At 38.6% G+C, this 26,353-nt stretch overlaps 1 protein-coding gene across 2 annotated transcripts in view; it reads left to right on the forward strand.

The window, feature by feature from the left end:
- Positions 1–26,353, forward strand: part of Fbxl4 (F-box and leucine rich repeat protein 4) — a 79,274-nt gene that overhangs the window by 34,732 nt on the left and 18,189 nt on the right. For both annotated transcript variants that reach the window (XM_059254060.1, XM_059254059.1), the window contains exons 5-6: positions 660–904; positions 9,872–10,085. In XM_059254060.1, coding sequence (XP_059110043.1) covers positions 660–904; positions 9,872–10,085 — 459 coding nt within the window. The remainder of the gene's footprint in view (positions 1–659; positions 905–9,871; positions 10,086–26,353) is intronic.

Raw genomic sequence — 26,353 nt, forward strand, 5'->3', positions numbered from 1 at the left:
TGTTCTGGAATCCTGTATCAGCTCCCAGCTGTCCCCTCCCAGCTTCCTGGAGCACCCCTGTGTTACTCTTTTTCTTTCACAAAGCTTGCTGTGCCACTGTAGTTGGAATCTTTTCCGCAGTCCTCATTCCTTTCGGGTAAATCCAGAGGAGCTCTGGGTAACCCCGTTCTCACCCCTGGACTCTCTTCACCTGCTTTGCCCCACCTATAAATGATACTTGTCTGGCAGGAGTGTACTTGCTCTCTGGAGTCAGGTCCTGGTAGGTCTTCAATGACACTGTGTGCTTACCTTTGTCAGTGTTAGGAAAACATCCTGCTTACTGATTCCACCAGAACAGAGTGGACCTTCTTTTGTTCTCACCAGTGACCGGCATGTAGATAATGTTGTCTCTGAACATTTTTATTATTCAACAATTACCAGTTGTACAGTATGAAATGAGTTGTCAACATGAGTTGAGAATTTGAGCAGTTTTTAAATCTCGTAAAGTCTAATGTATGTGTAGTATGTTTCTATTGGATACTTTGGTGAATGTTGATTTATCTGTTTTGTGAAGATACTGTTTGAAACTGTGATACTGCTCTTCGTTAGACCACATCTGTGTTTGTAAAAAGTGACACTGTCCTTCACTCTTGATGACCTTGGCTTTCTGTTTTATATAGCTCATTCAACTGATTCTGAGTCATCTTTCACTACCAGACCTGTGCAGATTAGCACAGACTTGCAGACTTCTCCACCAGCATTGCTGCGACCCTCTGCAGTATCTCCACCTCAACCTGCAGCCGTACTGGGCGAAGCTAGACGACGCCTCGCTGGAGTTCCTACAGGCTCGCTGTGCTCTCGTCCAGTGGCTTAATCTGTCTTGGACTGGCAACAGGGGGTTCATCTCCGTGTCAGGATTTAGCAGGTAGTTACAAAACCTTGCTGAAGCTTTTCATCAAGAGACTAGACTTGTATGTAATAAGTGCTTTCACAGTACAGTTTTTAAACTGTATTTGTCTTTTTTATAAGAATCAAAAGAAATCAAGTTCATGGTTAGAATATTGATGTTTATAAAAATGAATGAGTGTGAACTATCCTCTTCAGCTAAACTTCATAATGATGTAAGGGCCAACTATATCCTTTACTTCTTATTTAAATCTCAAGTGACTTTCAACTGAACTGCTTTTTTTCTTTCTCGTATTTTCAGCACAGATGATTAACACATTTAAAAAACTATTTCCAAATCAAAATCTACCTCTCTAATGTGATTTGTCAGAAATGGAAAACAATTTATTACAGAACATTTTTAATTAAATCTTAATTACATGTGCAATACATCACCCAAATTTAGAAGCTCATTTAAGCTAATTATGTTGAAAATGAAATTGCATGCTAAATAGAGGACGGCGCTTGCAGACCTGCCCAGGTGTTTCTGCTCCTTTCTATTTAAGCATTTAGTTTCCTTACTATTAAATGTCACCTGTTAAACATTCGAAAGCTTGCAGAAGTGCATATTCATTTAGTAATGCCATAGCAATTTTTCCTAGGATCCAAACAGGTGCTTTTCTCTTAACCTTGATGATTGTTCTTGTATGTGCCATATGATCCCATCATTTCCATAAAGTCAGACATGGAGGAGAAACTTTGGAGACGCTCTCAGTTATTTTAAATTAATACATGTTCCTTTATCCTGTTGCTGGGGCTGAACCTAAGGTCTCACACAAGCCAAGCAACTGCTCGTGCACTGATCTGTATATCCCTAGCTCTTCTTGTTACTGTTACTTTACTTTCTGTTTTGAGACAGTGTCTCGCTAAGTTACCCAGGTGGCTTTGAACTTGCTTTGTAATCCAAGTAGATATCTGGCTTGGAGTCTTCCTGCTTCAGCCCCCTAAGCAGCTGGGATTGTGGGGCTGTGCTGGTAGAGCCAGCCAGAGAGCTTCACTAAGGACAGGAAGGTAAGGAAAAATTAGAGTAATAGGTTTAGGTTTTGTGGTGAGTTGGGAGGATGAAGTTAAATTTCTCTAACCTGTCTTGGGTAAGAGGAATGCTGCTTTCTGTGATTCAGTCTAAGAGGAAGAGACAAGCAGGCAGGGGAAGCCAGATAAACTTTGCTTCTGAGGCCACTTCTGAGACCTTCCACTGCCCTTCCATTGTACTTCGAAGGCCAAGTTTCTCTGTTGGGTCCTTGAATTCCAGCAGGGTCTTAGTCCAATGCCAGTTCTCTCTGTCTCAAACATTCCATCTGCAAATTTTCCTTACTGCTAATAAGACCGATAAGAACAGAAACTAATTATGACTGTTTTGAGCATATGCTGTTGATCATAAACTTAAGGTAAACAATATGAGATGGAACAAGTGGTATCAGTAAAGATTGGTTTACACTGGAGAAATTAATTTTCTATTTTTAAAATTACTTAGGAATTTAGGAGCTGGCAAGATGGCTTAGTGGATAAGGGCTCTTGCTGCCTAAACCGAAAACTTAGTTGGATCTCTGGAACCGACAAGATGGAAGGGGAAAATGGAATACTCAAATTGTCCTCTGATTTTCACTGACACTAAGGTGTTCATGCACCCAAACATATTGACATTTATGATAAATAAGTGTAATAAAAACAATTTAAAGTAGATCCTTAACTGTTTCCACCCTATGTGTCAAGGCATGGTAGCAGGTATTATTGGCCATGTAAAAAGATATTTGCGACATCTAATATAGAACTCCTTCTACAAATGAAGAAAAAGCTGTGAAGATAAATGTGTAAGCATAGTCTTCGCATACTTTCATAGAAAATGGCAGGGTACTGGACGGTAATGGCTCACGCCTTTAATACCAGAACTTGGGAGGCAGAGGCAGGTGGATCTCTTGCATTAGAGGCCACCCTGGTCTACAGAATAGCCAGGGCTATACAGAGAAATCCTGCCTTGAAAAACCAAATAAATTAATAAATAAATAATTAATAAATAAATAACAGGGTGGCAGCTAGTGACTGTATATAGACATTAAGGAAAATGGTAGTGAGAAATTGAGGTATGACTGACACAGTGATGTGTATGATCATAACAACAGTGAGTGCACTGTAAAAGTTATATCAAAGAAGTTTTTAGAAACTGTACTTTGAATAAGCAAGAGAAGAAGCCTCAGCCGTGAGGAGGAATCTCAACTGTGCTGTTTATTTAGACTGGCAGTGAATAGGGTCTTGTTTGCAGTTAGAGCTCCAGTCTGCTGTCTTATCAGCAGTTCTGCTTCTGGTTTTCAGTTCACCTAGATGTGTTGTTCTGGGGCTGTCTGCATGATCACAGACTACGTATCCATCTAAGTTACCCATATCTTACTGCAGTATGTCATCCAGTCAAACCACACATTTGCTAGCATTTCTGTCAGCAAAGCCTCTGTTCACATTTAGAAATGTATTTAAATACAAAGAGAGAAAGGTAGGGGTAGGGCATGCTGCAACTTTGTCTGCTGATTGCTCTTGGCTCTTCGACTTGACTGAATTGACAGTCATTATGACTTGGAGGCCGCCTTCTCAGAATAAACAATAAATATGCATGGCTTGATTATTAATGAATCATCTATGAATAAGTAGTGCTCTATTTATATGCATTACTGTGAAGATTTATTTATATAATACGTCGAAGGAAAAAAACCACATTTTATGGTAGAGACCACTGGTGCTGTTCTGGATGAGTATTTGGGAAGAAGCTTGCTGTCATTTGTGGTCTAAAAATCTTATTTGTGAAAGTTATAACTGGGTAGATTTTAAAGAACTTATAGGACATTTTATCATCAGAAGAACAAATAAAATGGTTAAATTGGAATAAAGAAAATTTTAATCAGTTATTAAAGTCTGCTTCCAGCCCCAGATTTATGAGTACTGCCCCTGCATATCGTTTTTACTAGTGAAAATCAATACTATTTAATTCTCCTTTGCTATACATCCCATCTCTAAGGTCTGGTGTATTCACTTGCCTCTCTGCCTGTTTGTGCTTTAAAGCTTAATCATAATATTCTGCTTAAAAACCTAGGGTCCACTTTAGCAGTGCCATTTAAATCAATAGGTGCCGAGTCTCTCTGATATCCCTCCCTCTATGTGGAATTTTATCCCTGGCCTCTATATCTGTTCTAAGTAATTCATACTCATTTCATCAGGAAACACTTTTGGATGCTTTTTGGGTTCAAGAGCTTTATTGGTTGTTATCTTATTTGCTTTCTTATTGCTAAGATAAAATGCTCTTGGGGGGAGGGCTTATTTTGTTTCATAGTTCTAGAGGAGTATGGCCCATGATGATGAGGAAGGTATGGCAGTAAATGGGGAGGGCGTGGGAGCACGAGGAGGAGGCAGAAAGAACAGGAATCAGATATATAAAGCCACCTTCCCCTGCTCCCCCAACCCACGGCCAGTGGCCCACTACCTCCAGTGAAGCTCCACGTGCTAAAGGTTCTACAACCTTCCAAAAGAGCTAGGGATCAATTATTCCCACATATGAGCCTAGGAGGGACGTCTCACATTCAAAACACCACGGCTGTCTTGACAGAGTTTGAGTCTTATAGCATAAGGAGCGTATTAAAATCTTTTGTGTACTTATCTTTTACCTGCCTGTGTTGTAAGTGGTTGTCTCTTACCTTGTTGGCTTCTAGGAAACACAGTTTTGAAACTTGTTTCTCTCCTATCTCTCTGTGCTGGCTAGTTTTATGTCCGCTTGGCTCAAGCTAGAGTCATTGGAGAGGAGAGAGTCTCAAATGAAAATTTTAACTAGTAATTGGGCAAGGCCCAACCCATTATGGGTGTCCCATCCCTGGGATGGTAGTCCTGGGTTCTATAAGAAAGCAGGCTAAGCAATCTATGAGCAGCAAGCTAGTAAGCAACACCCCTCCATGGCCTCTGTATCAGCTCCTGCTTCCAGGTTCTTGCCCTGACTTCCTTCAGTGATGGACTGTGATTTGGAATTGTAGGCTCAGTAAACCCTTGGTCCTCAACTTGCTTTTGATCATGGTGGTTCATCATAGCAATAGTTACCCTAACTAGTACAGCTACCATTGGTGGGTAGTACCATATAGAATAACTAAGCAGTTTTGGGCTTAATGGCTTTCTTTTTAGACTATATATATTAAATAATGTTCTGAATTATTTGGAATTAAAAATATCTTAAATTTGCTGTATTATAACAGTTGTAGGCTCAGCTAGCAAAACATAGTATTAAAAATCAGAAACCATGGATATTTATATCTAATTCTCTCCTGATCTCTAAGCATCAGGCAGATTTTGATCATCACCGCCTTTTACTTTGTGATGAATAAACTCATGTTAAAATGCTCATTCATGTGATGTTAATTATTTTAGGGTACAAGTTATTTAGTAAAGTACTCCTTATGTATGTATTCCTCTAGAGTAATGGTTCTCAAACTGTGGGTTGTGACCCCCTTTGGAAGTCACATATCAGATATTTACATTATGATTCATAACTGTAGCAAAATTACACTTATGAAGTAGCAATGGAATACTTTATGGTTGGGGGGTCACCACAACCAAAGAACTGTATTAAAGGGTCGCAGCGTTAGGAAGGTTGAAAACCACTGCTCTAGACATATTCATTCAGCTTGTAAGAATAAGCAATTTATTTCTTTCCAGAGACCCCCTTTTTCATAGCAGCAGACCTAATCCAGGATTGTTTTTCAGAATGTAGGTTCATAAAACCCTTAAAGAGAGAAACCTTGGAACACACAGATGGGATGTCTCCATCAAATCCACCCCTCAGAGCTCAGGGAGCCCCATGGAAGAGGAGGTGGGAAGAGTGTAAGGGCTAGAGAGGATGGAGGACACCAAGGAAACAAGGCCCTCTAAATCAGCGTGAGCAAACTCATGAACTCACAGAGACAGGCAGCATGCACAAGACTCAGAGGGGTCTGCACCAGGTCCTCTGAGTATAGATTATGGCTTTCAGTTTAGTGTGTAAGAGAGGGTCTCTGATTCTTGTGCTTTTTTTCTTTCCAGAGAGAGAGAAAGAAAGGGCATGGATTTGGGTGGATAGAGAGGGAGGGGCTCTGGGAGAAGTTGGGGGAGGGGAAACTGTGATCAGAATATATTGTATGAAAAATCTATTTTCAATAAAAAGGACAAATAAATTTATGAAGTGAATCTTTATAGTTGGAAGATTTACTCAACTGCTTTTTAAATGCCGCATGTATCTCTTGTCTTAATGCTGTGACAGAATCCCCTGAGAAAAGCATCTGAAGGAAGAGCTTGTTTGGCTCACAGTTCTGGGTGCAGGGTGTCATGGCAGCAGATGCTGGGAGCAGGTGGTCCCGTTGTGCCTGCAGTCAGGAAGCACAGAGCAGAGTGCTGGTGTGCAGGAACTTTCTCCTTTCTATTCGGACCAGGACCCCAGCCCTTGGAATAGTGCTGTCCTTCAGGAAAGTTGGCTCTTCCCAACTCAGTCAATGTCACTAGATCACCCTCCACAGACCTGCCCAAAGGCTGATAGACTCAGTAATCCATCACAGATTCCCAAAGGCTGATAGAATCTCAGTAATCCATCACAGATTCCCAGAAGCTAATGTAATCTACATAATCTCTCATAGATGCCCAGAGGCTTGTCTTCTCAGTGATTTCTCATCTGTAAAGTTGACAGTACTAGCCATCATCCTATAGTAATGCTAAGGACTATATGTGCTGTGGATATTGCTCTGTATAAATAAAATGCTGATTGGCCAGTAACCAGGCAGGAAGTATAGGAGGGACAAGCAGAGAAGAGAATTCTGGGAAGTAGAAGACTGAGTCAGATAGATGCTGCCAGCCGCAGTGATAAGAAGCAACATGTTAATATACCGGTAAGCCACAAGCTACGTGGCAACTTACAGATGAATAGAAATGGGTTGATTTAAGATATAAGAACTAGATAACAAGAAGCCTGCCACGGCCATACAGTTTGTAAGCAATATAAGTCTCTGTGTGTTTACTCGGTTGGGTCTGAACTGCTATGGGACTGGTGGGTGAGAGAGATTTGTCCTGACCGTGGGCCAGGCAGGACTGAAGAAAACTCCAGCTACATATATGCACCAAGGATCTGTTTCAGTTGCTGAAGGACATGAAGAAGCTTATAGAACTCAGTGTAAAATGTTAGTAAATAAGTGAATTGTGCTTAGAAAAGCAATGGAAAACAGACTGTGCTGGAGTTGGATCTGGTGTGATGGAAGTCTGTCACCATTCAGCACTGCCACCTTGGAAGTGGATTCAGAACCTGGCTATCACCATGTTTGGTACTATCTTGTGGATCCAGTGGGCTGTCCTTTCTTTTGTAAGTGTTGGAGAGTGTCCTCATGGCACCCTGCTCTTGCCCTTGTTCCTCTTAGTTAAATTATACAGAAACCAGTACAATCTTGGTAGAACCCGGGCGTGACATCACTTCTCTGCTCAAAGATTCTCTCCCCAAATGAAAGCCAGGGCCTTTATAGTGACACAGGAAAGTGTTTCATGTCCTCTGATGTCCTCATTGCTCCTCACACTAGGCCTCCTGCATCAGTTTCTGGCCAAGCCACTACTCTTGCCCTTCCCTTTGCCTGGAATATTCCTTCTCGGGATGCCTGCTTTGGTTACCTCCTCTTGCTTTTAGACCTACCTTGTCCACTTGCTGAGACTTCTCTGACCATGCCTCTATTGCACTTTTTTGCTTTTATTTTCCCCTTGACATTTTTCACTCTTTAATATATTGTCTATTTTACTTATTTCTTTGTTTCTAGTCTCCTCTCACTAAAATGTAAGTCAGCTTTATGAAAGTGGGAACTATGTCTTATCCATGATGTCTCCCAGCATGCACTGCATGTCATAGTGGAACTTCAATAAATATTTACTGATTGAATGAAAGTGCTGGATGAAGACTGCAATTTAGGTAATATAATTAGCAGAGGAAATAGAGCTGTAGGAGATCCAGGTAACAGAGTCACAGGGGAAGCATCAGAGTGTTAAGGAAGGGGTGAGCAGTTGTGTGAAATGTCACAGATAATCACACTAATAAGACAGGCTGTTTGAATTTAGAGTTTAAAAGGAAAAGGTGAATTAGGAAGAGCTGAATACAGATTGCAGAAGATTAACAAGGAATGGGTATTTCACATGTAAATGTGTGGGCTACTGGGGCTTTTATGCTATTTAAAGATAATCAGGAACAACCAAATTTTTTTGTTTAAAAGTGAGGTCCGGAGTGGCAAGATGGCTCAGTTGGGTAAAAGTCCTTGCACAAGCCTGATGACTTGAGTTTCATCCCCAGACCAGCAGGAAGGTAGAGAGAATTGACTTCACAAAGTCATCTTCTGACTACACTCATGTACACACAAAGTGTTCAAAGTTAAAACTTTGCTAGCCAAGGTTTATCTTAGATTTTTAATGTTTGTGGGGTGCTTTGCTTTGCGAACTGCTTTCATATACTATTTAATGTTCAAAACCATGAAGCAATATGGTAAGTACTCTTCAAGTCTGCCTTTGATAACAGAGAAAATGATGAGATGTGGGTGTGGTGGTTTGAATAAAAATGTTCCCATAGGCTCATGTATTTGAATGCTTGGCTATCAGGGAGTGGTGCTACTTGACAGGGATTATGAGATATGGCCGTGTTGGAGGAAGTGTGTCATTAGGAGGTGAGCTTTGGGGTTTCAGAAGCCCAAGTCAGGCCTAGTGGCGTGCTCTCTTCTCTTCCTGTTGCCTGCCAGTTCAGATGCAGAACTCTCAGTTACCTTTTCAATACCATGTATGGCAGCATGCCACCGTGCTTCCCACCATGACGGTAATGGATTAAACCTCTGAAACTGTAAGCCAGCCCCAACTCAATATTTTCCTGTATGAACTGCCATGGTCATGGTTTCTCTTCACAGCAATAGAACCCAAATAAGACAGTGGGTGAATCCCCCTGCCTCGCACCTTGGTAGTTGATAGAAAAAGAGTACAACAGGACAAAAGAAAAACTATCCATATTTGATATCTAGCCCCATGTCATTTTTTAAAAATGTGAGTTATCTGATTTAGTTGGATTTTATTTTGAATGTGCATTTCGTTGGTTCTTAAATCGCCTGGAAAAAGTTGTGATGGAAGTTCAGAGTGCTAATGTTGTTTGTGTGGCACTGAAGTAGTGCTGGCCAGGGGTAGTGGGTGCGTGTGTGAGGGTGCAGCTTGCTCAGTTGATAATCTTCATAGATTTGCACACTTTCACATTCACGCTGAATCTTACATTGCTTTCTGTGACAGCTCCGAACAAACATTCAACACCAGTTTTCATGTAGTCAAGATAAATAATGCGATTTCTGATGAAACATTTTCTATTCTTTTATCTTTTCTTATTTCTATGTAATTGTGGGAAGTTACAATTGGATATTTTATATTAATTCTGGAGTCAAGCAGTTCAGTTACTAAGTGGCAGCAACTAGGGGAACATAGTCTAGTTAAGCCAATCTAGATATTTTCTGAATTAAAAGGAAGCCAGTCTGACTGATTTCAAAGTCATTTAATTAAACCTGTCATTTTGTATGCTTTATTCAAAAGATATTACCCCATTCTGAATGGGCATTGTTAAGAGAGTGATATATCCCAAGAGCCTAGGGTTTTATACTTTTGATTTTATGACTCAAATGTGAATTACAGGTAAGTAGAGCTATCTTCTCTGCCATCTTAATTTCCACTTAATAGTAGCTGACTTTGTACCATGTGAATCCATTACCTTCTCAACTTGATTTATCATAGCCATGAACATTTCAGCATGCAGTAAGAACTTCAGTGAATCAAGTTATGTGTTTTATTTAGTAGAATCTATTCTCCTAAGCATGTCTGTTAAGGGGTGATATAATTTCAAAGTTCTTGCAAAAATATTTTACAAATTTTATATAATTTCCATGGAATATTGTTTTCACAGGTTTCTAAAGGTGTGTGGATCTGAATTAGTACGCCTTGAGTTATCTTGCAGCCATTTCCTTAATGAAACTTGCTTGGAGGTTATTTCTGAAATGTGCCCAAATCTACAAGACTTAAATCTCTCATCCTGTGATAAACTGCCACCTCAGGCTTTCGGTCACATTGCCAAATTATGCAGCCTTAAGCGGCTCATTCTCTATCGGACGAAAGTAGAGGTAAGAGTAACTCATTTGTGTTTTTCTTAATGAAACATCTGGCTGAATATTTAATTGCCTTCAGTTATTCATGTGATTTCTCATTTATAAGCTAAGGTTATGATATCATCTGTATACTCTAGAATCATTAGAACTTGGTTAGTTGCTGCAAAATTATAATATATTGTGGTTTTAAATGATAAACTTTTAAATGTTACTGATGGGATGGTCCCCATGATCCCAGGGAAAGAAATGAGCAGGGGTGGGGGAGTGAGCCAAGGGAATGACTTAGAGGAAGGGGCCGGCAGGTGCCATGCAGGAGGACTTGTGCTTGGTTGGGAGGAAGCAAAATGCACCGTGTTAGAAGTAGCCATAGTGGTAAAATTAATGGCACTGTGGTTCCAAATTCTCATGTTAGTAAAGCAGAATCATGTCATATATATGCTTGCTTTCTTCACATACGTCTGTAGGACATCTTTCTAGGCCAGTATGTGCTAGTTTCTGACTTTGCATTAATTGTATATTGTGTATTACACTACAGTTTGCTAGCCATTCTCTAAATGATCAAGATTTTATTGTTCTAGGCATGTCCGTTTTATAAAATGTCTAACTAGTAGCAGTCTTCTGTATATGGTTTCCATTTGCTTACTATCGTCACTACGGGACAGTGATACTTCTGGATTAAAGGAGAGATGCGACGGTCCCATAATAAGCAGTGACTTTCTGTTTATTTACTCCTTCTCCTCCAGACATGGAGGGCTGCTTTTGGTTCTTTCGGCATTCTTACTTAATCCCAACTCAGGCCTTCATTCTTCTCTTTATCCACAATGTATTCCTGGCATATTACATTTTTTAATAATTAGCCAAGTTTTAGCTCATTTAAATTTTTAAAAGATGACTTCTTGAATACTGATTAGAAGGAAGCCTCTTTTCTGGTTCACATCTCTTATATTACCCAGTTTTACTTTTTTCAACATCCCTACAATGCTCTAGCATGATCATTATTTTCCTTCTTGAATTCTGTCTCTTCACATTAGGACATATAATTTTATATATGGCATTGAATAATGCCCTTCTTTTTCATCATGCTGTCTCCGGATTCTAGAATAGAATTTGGTCAAGATTGGCCATCAGCAAATACTTACTAAGTGAATGAATAAAATTATATTTCTTGAAATAGTATTACCCACTATAATGGACCTTTACGTGTCTTGAATGTTACTTGGTCCAAGTTATTCAGCATCTTTGGTATTTCAGTTTCTCTCTCTAAGATAAAAATACAGAGTTCATTGGGTCATTATGAGTACTAAATTATATGTAATGTATATTAGGCAGGTCCTAGAGAGTATAAGCAACTATTAAAGGTCGTGTAACATTATCACAGGAGTTTTGTAGTATAATGTTTTACTGTGAAGGGAAAGTCTTTCCTCACTATTCTATTCAAAAATTTTTAGTGTATCTATGTACTTATTCTACCTGGTATATCTTTCATCAGGAATTTCATTTAGAAGTCATTATATTTTATTTTGCTGTCTGTGATAAAGCTTCTCATCTGCTCATGTAGGTCTTGTTTTACATCTAAAGACACATTGTAGTTTTCTTCACTTAGATACTAAATAATTCTGGCTCCACTTAAGTGTTGCATGTTACACTTTCAGATGCTATTTTTCCCTTTCATTTAATTTTCACTGGCTATTATTAATATATTGGGAAATTTGGATCTTTAAATGTATTTTTCTTTTATCTGCCCCCCTTACTGATGCTTATAATCTAGTCATTTTTCATTTACAACTTTTGGATTTTCTTATAGTTACATAATCTAGAAATTAATATTTTTTCTAGGACTTGAAGTATTACTTATTAGGTAGAATTTTGTAAATGATATAGAATCATAGAATTTTGAGATATTTGTCAGTGTTTTTCCTAATGCAGTGGGAATCGCTAATATTTCTCTTTTTAGTCACATAACAAATATTTGACTACCTATTAGGTTTCAGGTGCTTGAAACTCTTAGTGAATTAAACAGACAACATCTCATACAGTTTACTGTTTTTATACTTTTTAGTATTACTTTTTAATAAGTGGTTTTGATATCCTTTTTTAATTAAGAATTTATATAAAGTATATTAAAATTTTGGGCCTCAGTTAACACAGTCCTTATATTGCTGGGTAATTCCTTTGTGGTTTGTTGTTGATGTTTGGGAGCTGGGGATTGAACCCAGAGCCTTGAATATGCAAAACACCCTCTACCACAAAGCTGTACTCCACACTACCTCTATGTGTTTTAAAGTTAGTGCCTAGCTAGGTTGGTTTCCGAGTATTTTGGAACCATATTACTTGGTTATGGATGCTGATGATCACTTCCTAATTGTGTACCTTGAGGTCATTATCTCCCTGTACTTCCCTTTTATAAACTGAAGACATACACCATGTGGAAAGGCTGTAAGGATTCAATGTTTTAGTTCATGGAAAGCATTTACTGCAGAGCTTGATTCACAGTAAGGCCTCTGCTTATACATGTTGGTTACATCTGCTGTCTTCGGTGAGATTAGTTGTGATCTTTTCATTCTTAATCAGGCTTGGGCTGTCACAGTTTAGTAAAGTATTTAGGAAATTGTCTCTTTGATTGGAAGTAACTTGAATAAATGTGAATAGACACAATGCACTTTAAAAAACATGTAGGCTTACAGCATTTTTAACAGTAGATCAGAGTAGACGCTTGGTTTCATGGGGGATGCTGACTATCATTTTCCCCCTGTAATTCATAGAAGCTTGAAATTGTGTATGGAAGCTTTGATCAAATGCAGTTGGGAACAGTTAGGTGCAGATTGTTGAATTGGAATTTAAGAGGTGATCTGGGATCATAGGAAGAAGAGTATTCTAGTTATGATCCTGCCAGTGGTAACCTTTGTGATCTAGGCTAAGTCATTCTCCCATTCTTAGACTTTTTTATTTGTAAAATGAGAAGATTTCCTAGTACCACTTTAAAGATAGCCCATGTTTCAGTGGTCTGTGGAAAGGTGAGCCATCATTTATGTGGGTATAAAATTTTCAACTGTCTAAAAATTTTTTTCAACTGTCTTTTCTTAATTTCATCCATTCTGAAGTACCATGGTTTTATTGTTATGCTTACTATATATGATATTCACATACAATTTGTTGATGTATATGCTTTATGCTATTGTGCTTGATAGTTATAATTTATGTGACTATATAATTTAGATTAATAAACTAGTTATTTTAAGACTTAAGCAAATCTGTACTTTATTGGTCAGTGTGCTATGTAGTTTGAAACCTTCTGAATAAGATAATGCCTCATTTATTTATTTATATTTTCAATGCATTGCTTTTAAAAAAACTTTTTACTTAGAAGTTTTGCATGCAAAATCTTTGTAATTCATTCACATTGAACTTGGAAAGATTATCTACCTTTATGATATAAGGAAAGCAATAAGTAATACTAATTGCATAGTTATAGTGTTATTTTACTACACAGTTCATTTATTATGAGCTCCCATGCTGCTTTTATAATACTCAGATTTTATTATCCCTACTCTGACTTCCTTAAGTTTATAATTCATTCCTGTAATTGTTTTAAAGGACAAAACAGTTATCAGTTACCAGGCTTTCTTTTACAATTTGTGAATTTTTTTTCTTTATTTGCCCACCTTTCAAACTTTGTAATAAGACTGGCTTCTAACTGAACAAAATTATAGCCCCTGATATCCATTCCTTTCATTCATTCATTCATTCATGCATACATGCATTCATTCATTCATTCTTCTCTCATATATTATATCCCAATCACAGTCTCCCTCCTGCCTTTCCTCCCAGTCTTCCCCCCGCCCATCTCCCCCCCCCCCCCATACACTCTTCCTTTCCCTTCAGAAAAGGGCAGGCCTGTGCCGGGCGGTGGTGGCGCACGCCTTTAATCCCAGCACTCGGGAGGCAGAGCCAGGCAGATCTCTGTGAGTTCAAGGCCAGCCTGGACTACCAAGTGAGTTCCAGGAAAGGCGCAAAGCTACACAGAGAAACCCTGTCTCGAAAAACCAAAAAAAAAAAAAAAAAAAAAAAAGAAAAGGGCAGGCCTCCTGGAGGATCTCAACCAAACATGTTATATCAAGTTACAATAAGACTAAGCACATATCCTCATATCAAGCCAGCATGAGGCAACCCAATAGGAGGAAAAGGGTTCCAAAAGCAGGCAAAAGAGTCAGAGACACCCCTACTCTCACTGTTAGAAGTCCCACAGGAATACCAAGCTACACAACCATAACATATGTGCAGAGGTTGTCCATTTGACCCATACATGATCTTTCGGTTCAGACTCTGTGAGGTCCTATGGGCCCTGGTTAGTTGATTCTGTGGACCAATATCTTGTAGTGTCTTGGTCCCTCTAATACTGCCTTTTTCAATTCTTTGGTTATTTGACTTTAAGAAGAAATGTAATATACTTAACTATTAAAGATGTCTTTGAGGGGCTGGAGAGATGGCTCAGAGGTTAAGAGCACCAACTGCTCTTCCAGAGGTCTTGAGTTCAATTCCCAGCACCCACATGGTGGCTCACAACCATATGTAATGAGATCTGGCACCCTCTTCTGTGTATATAATAAATAAATAAATCTTTAAAAAAAGATGTCTTTGAAAAGAAAATAAGGTGAAACCAAACTTACAGGGCATCCTACATTGGTGATGATTTGTGAAAATAAACTTTTGAAATGTTATAAATTCATATGACCTAATTGTCAATGAATTATTAGTCTATGGTTTTCTTAAATTCACTTCAAGAGACCGATAGACTGTGTCTATGTTTAATAAAATGTGACTAGAGGGACTGAGATCTCCTATCATAAGAGTAGACATTTATATATACATACTGAAGTCTAAATAGACCAGTGCTAGCTTCCTCCACTTACTTAAATATTGATGTAAACCCATTCATTGTATAGATATATAAATTTTAGATTGTACCTTATCTTACCTCTTACCTACTTTTGGTGAGCCGTCTGCTAAATTAACAATTTTTAATGTTTTACATATAAATATGGGCTTTCTTTTTTTAAAGATTTATTTATTTATTATGTATACAATGTTCTGTCTGCAGGTTTACATGCAGGCCAGAAGAGAACATCAGATCTCATTATAGATGGTTATGAGCCACCATGTGGTTGCTGGGAATTGCATTCGGGACATCTGGAAGAGCAACCAATGCTCTTAACCATCTCTGTATCCCCTAAATTAGTTTTCATTTGTCTGAAGTTCATGTAAAATAAAATTTGAAAATGATGTTATTTTAGTGATATAAATGGTAGATTCAAAACTGAGAAAAGCTTGCCCAGGCATTGTTTACTTTTAATTGCCTCTCCCATATTTAAGCTCTATCCATGCTTTACTCAATTTTTGTTACTTCCTCCTTTGGGGCTCTCTGCCAGAGTCCTGCATGGACACTAGGTCATGCCTTGTGAAGAAGAGGAGGAGTTTTGTCAGCTGGTTTCTTTCCAGTCAGTCTGCAAACATGTGCCTTATTTCTTAGTAATGCATTTGTCACCTCTGCCCTTCTACGCCCACCTCCCATGAATGGCCTAGTGGATGGAAATAAAGGAGAATAAGAAGACAATAAGGGGGCTGGCCTCTCTCTTTCTTCACAGTCATCAGCAACATGTTCTAACATTAGGATCTGATTTCAAGTGCACTTCATTGCCCTGGAGATGTATATGAGGAGAAAAGGATGAAATTGAGCTTTCTGGGAGAGACTGTTTTGTTTTTAAAGGGCCATAAATTTCACAGTGCCATGTTTAATTGCTTAAGATGACATGTTCACTCTGAAGTCCATGTTGTTCTCCAACTCCTGGGCTCTAGCTGTCTCTTTGTCCCCATCTCCTGAGTGACTAGGATTACAAGTATGTACCACTGTGCCACCTCAACCTTTACCCTACAAAATAAAAAATAAGAACATAATCAATATTGCAGAATATTGAGTCTGATATAGAGTATTGATGCTAGATGTCAAATTATGATCCAATAAAAGTTATATGTTATGTTCCTATATAATTCATATTAGTAAGTATAGTATGCTGTGTAATTTTGTCAAACTTAAGTCTATGTGTATAATAAACAGAGACTTAGAGGGGTTTGAAGACATGTTTTATTTCTAAAGATTGATAAATTGGGGATGTATTCTGCTTGCTTTGCCAGACACTCTGTATTGATATTTAACTCTGACCATTCCAGTGAGAGTAGGCAGTGTTTCCATTTCATAGATGCTGAAATTGAAGTTTCAGAAGATAAGGCCCAGAACAATATGTACAGTCAGATTTGAATCTCGGTCTGCTATCCACGGTGATAGAGTTAAATTTGTAAGAGTACATAAGATCATAGAAAATGTACTCTAAAAACTTGGTAGCTTCTGTTGAAAACAATGAAATCTCTTTACCACTTACTCCTGTTCTGATTCGTGCATTAGAAGTGTCTTGCAGATAAGTCCTGTGCATTTCCTAGAACGGTCTGGGTTATTGTTAACAGGTTTGAACCTGTTTACACTTTTTTTTGAGGGAAAAAAAAATATGTGGAGTGGGAAATGAGAATGGAACGACAGATATCTCAGTAAGGATGCCATCCTGTTGCTTAGCAGCAGGCAAGAAAACCAAGAGTGTTTTTAAAAGTTGGAGTTATAAATGGAACACCTGCATCCAGTTTTGATTGCCTCACTTCAAGAATGATAGAGCATAAATTGAAAGAATCTGAGGAAGTGAAAAAACTGATTATAGGTTTTGTGGGGGACTGGTACATGTCACTAATCCACAAGTATAGTTCAGCAGCTGTTTACCAGCCTCGTAGGCTGTGTCAAGAGTTTCAAGGACTCCTTTGCTTACATCTTGATGAACCAGCGTGCAACAAAAGTAGTTGATCTTCACTTCTATTGGGGAATAGCGTACCTCTTTTCTTTTTCATATGCCACTTTAATCTGTTAAGTAAAACTTCATACCAACCTATTGGTGAAAGTACCTTGATTTTTTTCACAAAAGACACGAATTGTCTATCAAAAGCAGTATGATTTGATTTGGTACCATGAATTCACTTTCTGACATGCAGATACCATAGTTTCTTTACTGCTTTTTTTTTTTAACCTGATTTAAAAACATATTGTATGCAGGTAGGCACAGTGCAGCTAGGAAACAGACACAGTAAGGGAACGGCCTCACACTTAGCAGAGCCAGTGCTGATGGCTAAGATCAAGAGTTGAAATTGGTAGGAAGAAACAACTTTGGCTGCCCATGGTATCTAATGCAGGCTGCCATTAGCTCTCATCTAAAATTCTGTTTCAGATAGGTTGAGTTAGCTAGTGAACATGAGACAAAGGAATATTTGTATTGTGTTTTTAAAAGAATCAAGTTTATTAACTATAACATTATTGTAACAGTTTAAATGAGGAAATGCCCCCCATAGGCTCCAGTATTTAAACATTTGACCCCATTTGCTGGCATTCTTTGGGGAGATTAGGGGTGGGATGTGAGAACTTAAATCCTCCTCCTACTTCTAGTTTACTCTCTGTTGCTGTGATAAAACACCATGACCAAAAGCAGCTTGGGTAGGAAAGGGTTTGTTTGGCTTACACATCCCATTCAAGTCCATCATTGAGAGGAGTCAGGGCAGGAACCCAATCAGAAACCCAGAAGCAGGAACTGACACAGAAGCCATGGAATAAAGTTGCTTACTGGTTTACTGCCCCAGCTCACTCAGCTTGCTTCTTACAACCCATGACCACACACACTGGACTTGGCCCTCCCACATCAATCATCAATCAAGAAACTGTCCCAGAGACTTGTCCACAGGCCAGTCTTAGGGGCAATTCCTCAACTGAGGTCCCTGTTCCCAGGTGACTCTAGTTGGTGTCAAATTGACAAAAACCTAATGAATACGTAAAAAAGCTAATGGCCATTCTTGTAGTCCTTGATATATGTCTGCAGGCTAGAATCTATCTGTGCTCTACTCTCCTGCTTGGCTATATAGAAGTCTTGAAGGAAACACTGAGGCTTTTGGTGGCATTAGTTTTGTGTTACTTAAGGGAGTAGGTTGTTGTGGTCAGAGTAACAGGATCTGATTAGTCACTACAGTGAAAAAGGAGGTTATCCCTCAGATACTGACTCATTGACCATAGTCATGACAGTGACCAAAGCCAAGTATAAGAAATTTCCAAAAATTTGGCCAGGAAAGGGCACTACTGATTAGCTCATTGTGGTGGTTGATTGTGAACTTGACAGAATCTAGATTGAACTGGAAGATGGGACTCTGGACAAGGCTGTGGGGGATTATCTTGGTGGCATTAATTGAGGGGGGAAGACCTACCCACTGCGGGTGGTGCCATTCCCTGGCTGGGATCCTGCACTAAATAAGTGGAGAGAAATAACTGAGCAGAGGAGCATTCATCCTTCTCTGCTTCCTGTTTGTGGATTTGTTGTTGTTGTTCTTGTCCACTTCCTGCTGCCTTGACTAACTGCTGTCTTGGGCTTTCTGCTGCTGTGATAAAACACAATGACTGAGAGCACTTGGGGAGAAGGAGTTTATTTCTGCTTACATTTTCAGGTAATAGTCCATCACTGAGGGAAGTCAGGACCTGAATTCAAGCAGGGCAGGCATCTGGAAGCAAGAACTGCAGCAGAAACCATAGAGGAACTCTGCTTGCTGTCTTGCCCTTTGTGGCTGCCAAGCCTGCTTTCTTATACAGCTCAGGACCACCTGCCCACAGGTGGCACCACCTACAGTGATCTGGTCCCTCCCACATCAATCATGAATCATGAAAATTCCCCACAACTTTGTTCACAGGCTAGTCTAGTGGGGGCATTTTCTCAATGGTGACTCCCTCTTCTCAAATGACTCTGACTTGTGTCAAGTTAACAAAAAATTAACCAGGACACCTGCCATGAAAGACTACATCCTTGAACTGAGAGTAAGAATAAACCCTTTCTCCCTTAAGTTGCTTTTATCACAGTAACAGAAATAGGGATTAAGGTACCCATTCTCTCATTGGTATGTCTTAAGGGCAAACACATAAGACTTGTTTGATGAGAATGGAAGGACACTAAGAGTTATGTGAATTAAAGTTCTTAAGACGTCAACATAAAAGAGGTTGGTGTCTTTTTTTATTGGTGCATATCGGTTGTATAAAACAGTGGATTATAACATTTTATACATACATGTTATATACTTTGATAAACACCATTGCTCCATTACCCTCTCCCCACTGGTCCCCTTTCTCATAGTTCATCTTCTATTTTAATGTGTATTTTTAAAAATCTGGATTTGTGGATATGAGAGAACAGGTCTTTCTGAGTCTGTCTAATTTATAACCATGATTTCCAGTTCCATCCATTTACCTGCAAATGACTTAATCCCACTATTCTTTATGGCTGAATAATACTATATTGTAACATTGCCTTTTTCCTTTCACTTGTGATGATTATCCTGGCTGATTTCATAACCTGGCTCTTGCAGCATATTATCTGTCTCTCAGCACCCAATAATTGCCTTACTTGAGCTCTCCATCTATGTGGGGGCCTTATGAGACTCCTCCCTAATCTGGTTGGCATGTCAACGAGTAGTGTCACTATGTAGGTCTTATTTAGGTGACCATATTGTTGAGATTTAATGGATGAAGCTTTCTTACCATATATCGAAGGCTATGTCAGAGCAGACATTGTGGGTCTCTGGCTCTACAATCTTTCTGTCCCCTTTCCATGATATTCACTAAGCCTTAGTTGTAGGAGTTGTGTTATAGATGTATCAGTTGGAGTTGGGTACCCACAGTCAGACTTTCTCTGAATTTTGACCAGTTGTTGATTTCTGTAATAGTCTCCATCTGCTGCAAAAAAGAAACTTCTTTGATGAGAGATGAGAGTTACTTTTTTTGTGAGTATAGGGATAAGTATTTTAATTGCAGTGAGAAGGTGTATTGGTTTAAGAAGGTGGCAATACTGGGTTCTTCTCTAGAGTCCATGACCTCACCAGCCACAGGTAGTTGGCTGGGTTCACAATACCGTTTTGTGACATCTTAAGAAAGAAGAAAGAAGTGCTTTTGGAAGAAGATAAGGTCTTTAGACCAGAGTGTCTTAGCTGGGCATCATTTAGACAGACAGTGTCAACAACATGTGTTTCAGATTCCTCTTTTAAGCTCCTGTGCCAGCCTAACCCCTTGTCCTTTGATAGAAACATGACTTACATTTTCAATAAGGATATTGACAAATCCGTTGTGTAAATGACCATGTCTTTTTTTTTTTTCTGCAACTTACTGATTTCATCCAGGTGAGTTGTAAAAGAAATTGATCAGTTCACTCATCTATAAGGATTGATAAATTCAAGTATTTATGGTGTGTATATGGTATAAAGATACCATAGTAGAATAAGTTCTGATGGGAGAGGGTTGAGCAAGACCGAGGTATAACTATGTAGTCCTAGATTGCGTTCCTTTATACATGCAGATTATTGGAATGTGGCAAGCATCTGAACTTTACTGAACTTGGAACTTAAAGCTAAAGTTCTGAGGCTCTGGTTTTGAGTGGCTGTGCTTGTCTGTAGTTAGGTTTAGAGAACATTCCTTTTCCCCATCAAACGTCTGGGTAAGATTTGTTTATATCATTTATGATCTTTGACCTTTTTAAGCAGAAGTCTAACTTTTCCACCACAGTATTATTGATCTTAAAATTCAATTTGTAAAAAACAATATTTTCAAGTTGCAATTATGTTACATATTTGAAGTCTATAAAGAGAATAATTTGTAGTAGATAGCTTATAGGAAATCTGTTAAATTTAAATAATCTAGAATAATGATTCCTTCTGTGTATAGATAGTTTGAAATACTCAAAATAGTTCTTAAGAGACTTCAAGTTTTCCCTTCTTCAAATTTACTGAGTTTTGGCACTCAAAGATAAAAAATGTTCAGAGAAATTCACATGTATGCATGTATTTTAAGCTGAGTGACTGTGTTTTTAGAATTTCATCAAAGTTATCTACATGTACATTTATGAATTTTCATTTGGTGAATATACTTTAATAAAATCCAAATTTATTACTTGGAGATATTGCCCTGAAGTATTTGGAAGATATTATCATCAGTGAAATTACATTTTTTTGTGATCATGAGTGTCATTAGTCCATATTTTAGATTCTCTGTCTGTAATATATAAACTTGTTAATGCCCCTTTATCAATAAGCTTTCTAAGAATCATGTTTTAGAGTAGAGAATACTGATTTAGAATCCTGTCTTTCAATATAGAGTGTGTAATTGGAGGTTGCATTCTTTTATTATAAATAAGTAACAATTAATTTTTAACACCAAGCTAAAAAAAAAAGTACCAACTAGTTGTAACAATTATAAGCCTGTATTACCATACAATAAAAAACAAAGTCTACCAAACATATTGTGAAATGTGCATGATAGTCTTAGGTAACTCTACTAAGCCATAAATCTAGACTTTCTAAAAGTTATGTAAGCATAAATGTCATCATTTTAAGTGTTTTTGCTTAGCACTATTGAAGTCTAGAGGATGAGAAGTGATGAAGCTTATAGGTGGCATTTCTTAAATACTGTCAGTGAAGATTTGAATTTATGCCTTCTTTTACCTATTAATAAATTTCCTTGTAACAGAAAGGCACTAGTAATAATTCTCTATAACCACATGAGACTTCATATTGGCTTAAACCAAAATTTCTTGTCTATTAACTGTCCTTTGACCTGTCAATGCTTTCCTTGGAGTTATATGGGTTTTGTTTTGTTTTGTTTATTATTAAGAAATGGAAATTTTCTATTCATTTTACACACCAACCACAGATCCCCCACTCCTTCCTCCTCCCAACCTCTAGCTTTCCCCCTTAACCCACTCCCCATTTCCACCTCCTCCAAGGCAAGGTCTCCCATGGGGAGTCAGCAGAACCTGGTACATTCAGTTGAGGCAGGTCTAAGCCCCTCTCCCTGCACCAAGGCTGCACAAGGTGTCCCACTATAGACACTGGGCTCTAAAAAGCCCTCTCATGCACCAGGAATGGATCCCAATCCCACTGCCAGGGGGCTCCCTAAACAGTTCAAGCTACTTGGACTTGAGTTTTGTGCATGGCTATAGATACAGATCTATTTGTATTCTTCTACATGTTGACATCCAGTTACACCAGCACCATTTGTTGAAGATGCTTTCTTTTTTTTTTCCGTTGTACAGTTTTGACTTCTTTGTCAAAATCAGGTGTTCATAGGTGTGGGGATTAATGTCAGGGTCTTCAATTCGATTCCACTGGTCCACATGTCAGTTTTTATGCCAGTACCAAGCTGTTTTTATTACTATCATATATATGAGGGCCACTGATTTTTTTTTTAAGTTAATCTTGTATCCTGACATATTACTTAAGGAGTTTATCAGCTGTAGGAGTTCCCTGGTAGAATTTTTGAGGTCACTTATGTATACTATCATATTGTCTGCAAATAGTGAAAGTTTGACTTCTTCCTTTCCAATTTTTATCCCCTTGATCTCCTCTTATCTTATTGCTCTAGCTAGAACTTCAAGTACTGTATTGAATAAATATGTGGAGAGTGGACAGTCTTGTCTTATTCCTGATTTTAGTGGAATTGCTTTGAGATCAGGTGTAGCTAGAGTTTTCCTGCCTGGCCCACCTCAGGACAAATCTCTCTCACCTGCCAGACCCACAGCTGCTCAGACCAGACCAAGTAAACACAGAGACTTATATTGGTTACAAACTGTATTGCGGTGGCAGGCTTCTTGCTAACTGTTCTTACAGCTTAAATTAATCCATTTCTGTAAATCTATACCTTGCCACGTGGCTTGTGGCTTACCGGTACTTTACATCTTCCTTGTCCTGACGGCGACTGGCAGTGTCTCTCTCCCCCAGCTTCCTGTTCTCTCAATTCTCCTCTCTGTTAATCCTGCCTATACTTCCTGCCTGGCCACTGGCCAATCAGTGATTTATTTATTGACCAATCAGCAACACATTTGACATACAGACCATCCCACAGCAATCAGGATCCGTTCCTGGTGCATGAGCAGGCTTTTTGGAGCCCAGTGCCTATGGTGGGGCACCTTGAGCAGCCTTGGTGCAGGGGGGAGGGGCTTGGACCTGCCTCAACTGAATGTACCAGGCTCTGCTGACTCCCCATGGGATACCTTGCCTTGAAGGAGATGGGAATGGAGGATGGGTTGGAGGGGAAGGCTGGGGCGGGAGGAGGGAGGAGAGGGGGATCTGTGGTTGGTATATAAAATGAATAGAAAATTTCTTAATAATAATAAAAAAAATAGTTCAAGCTAAACAACTGTCTCACCTATGCAAGGGGCCTAGTCTAGTCCCATGGGGAACTCATGAACTGTGGACCAATAGCTGTGAAGTTGTATGTTTCATAAGTGTCTGTTACAGCATCTGACTATTTGGAGGCCTCCCTGAGAACACTGTTAGTAACACTGCTAAAGAAACAGAGGGGCAGCTGGGAACAGAGGCTGGAGAAGGAGGCTTCACCATATTGTGATAACTGGAATGTGGTCGGACACCTCAGTCCTATGAGCATGCATTCTGTGGTTTTTGCCTGATTGCTTTTTGCTTTGCTCTCTACTCACAACCTTTTACAGTACATTGTCATTTACTCCTTTACTTTGTGTCTTACTAATAGTCATGTGATCTACCTGAATATTTGATTACATATTTATTCTTATAATATGGTACTGGGTTATGAAGCTTTATCGACTAACTTGTTGATTTATTATCAATACTGGTCCATTGAATTCTAAAGCTGCTGAATAGGTTAGGTAGATTTTAGGTAGAGTGGAGAAGAATTCTTTCTTTTCTGAACATTTATTCTACTAGATGACATCCTTTTCCTAGAGTATGGTTTGATCATTATGCAGAAAACATGGTTCCAATCAGTCCTTAGTATATTCCTTCTCATAGCAATTTGACTAAAGCTTGAAAATTATAAACTCATTTAAAAGTGAATATGCTGCCTTGCATTCTTAAATCTACTATTTAAATTATTTAAAGTTGTATGTGCTTCTATTGAGTAAATTTTGCAGAAGTAGCCAGTAGAATTTGTGGACTTAGAGTCTTAAAAAGGTACTTAGAGCCTTAAAAAGAGTCTTGAAAAACTTTTTACTTCGACTGTTGAACATTTTTGTTTTGGTTTGGGTTTTTGATTTTTTCAAGACAGGGTTTCACTGTGTAGTTCTGACTGTCCTGGATCTCACTCTGTAGATCAGGCTGGCCTCAAATTCACAGAGATCTACCTACCTTTGCCTCCCAGTAGTGGGATTAAAGGAATGCACCACCATCACCTGGCAAATGTACACTTTATACAGTTTTGATTCACCTGTTGGTATGCTGTAGATGTATAGAAATGTTGCAAATACTTACTATGGTAGAATTGTATTGAATGAGTAGATATTTTAGATTCTGTAGGTCTTACATTTTTCATCACAGACAACTATATTGCTAAATGAGATAACAGCTATAGACAATGCTGAAACGATTCCTATAGAACTTTATTTATGAGAACAAGTAGCAAAGTGTATTTCTCCTGTGAGTTGTAGCTTGCCAGCTCTTACCCTAAACTGTTGAGACTCCCAAATCTGACCATCTTCTATAAGAAGAGTTAGTTTTTTCTCATTGCTTTGACATGAGTAGCACTTCCTTCATTCTAAATCTGAATGCGTAGACAAAGACTGTTGTGTAACTGTTTTGTGAGGAAGCAGGTTTACTAGATGGAGAGAGATTGCAAACTGATGCTACAAATAGTCTCTTAACCTGGGGCTGGTTTACCACTCCTTAGTCCTGCTGGAGAGAACCTTGAAAGGAGGGTCATTTATATTTGCTCACTTCACTCTTACATCCCAGCCTTCGGATTCTCTTTCTTTAGCTTCTTATTAAGTCTCTCACCGAAGCCCTTCCTTTGTCATTATTCTTATCCTTCTGCATTGCAGTCTTCCTTTGATCTCTTTTTCAGCAAAGATGAATGAGATCCTTAAACAGGAAGCTTCTTTTGTCCTATGATAGTTCTTTTGTAAAGTGAGAATAAAAATGATAGTTTTCTTTACTATTCATAACTTTTGTCATTTCCAATTTAATATGAAGACTGATTAAATTTGTGTAAAATATTTGCCCAAATATTCAGACTAAACTTCCTTTTCTGTATGTTAAAGTCAGTGCAGACACTCAGCTCTAAATAGGATGTCTCCATCAAATTCCTCCCCTCAGAGCTCAGGGAACCTCTAGAAAGAGGAGGTGGAAAGAGTGTAAAGGCTAGAGGGAATGGAATACTCCAAGAAAACAAGACACTCTAAATCAACATGAGCAAAGCTCGTATGAACTCACAGAGACTGAGGCAGCATGCACAGGGCCTGCACGGGTCTGCCTCAGGTCCTCTGTATTATGGCTTCCGGTTCAGTGTGTTTATGGGATCCCTGAGTGTGTGGATGTCTCCAATTCATGTGCCTTCACTTGAGCTCTTTTCCTTCTGTTGCTTTGTCTTGTTCATCTTCGATGTGGTAGTTTTTGTTTTTTCTTATATTTGTTATATTTTTTAAATGAATCAGTGAATGAAAACCTCGCTGCTGGGGTAAAGGTTAACAGCTGCACTCTCATTTATACCTGCCGGGAAAGGGAAAGTCAGGTTTCTTCAATAGAATGACACTGGGGGCATCAGTCACTCCAGGGTAGGCCTCATGTTCAGGAGTAGTTGGCCAACATAAACTGGACTCCACAGATTTTTGTGTGTATGCTTTTATTTGATTACAGTTTGGTGTTTTTTGTTTTGTTTTGGTGTGTGGTTTTATTTTGGTTTTTGTTTTGAGGGGTTGTGCTTTGTATATTTTGTTGTTTTTTGAGAAAGAACTTAAAATTGTATGAGTAAGAAGTAGGAGACAATAGAGAAGGACTTGGGGAGGGAAAGAATATGATCAAATATAGTTAGATTTAAAAATTGTTTTAAATAATAAAAATACAATTTAAAAGGAAATTAAATTTGTTCAGAAGAAGGAATGCATCAAGATGTTTTCTAGACTAGATTCTTAGTTCAAAGGTGAGTTGGGCAGGAAGAAGAGGTGTCAAGAGCACTTGCTACTCTGGAGAGGGCCTGGGATTTGATGGCTCACAATCCTCTGTAAAGCCAGTTCTAGGAGATCCAATGTCCTCTTCTGGCTTGCATAAACACAAGGCACACATGTAATGAACATACACACATGCAAGTATGTCAAATACATAAAATAAAAACAAATAGTAAATTGTTCTTTAAATGAGTTGGGAAGATG

Source organism: Peromyscus eremicus, chromosome 2 (assembly GCF_949786415.1).
Source record: "Peromyscus eremicus chromosome 2, PerEre_H2_v1, whole genome shotgun sequence".
Lineage (NCBI taxonomy): Eukaryota > Metazoa > Chordata > Mammalia > Rodentia > Cricetidae > Peromyscus > Peromyscus eremicus.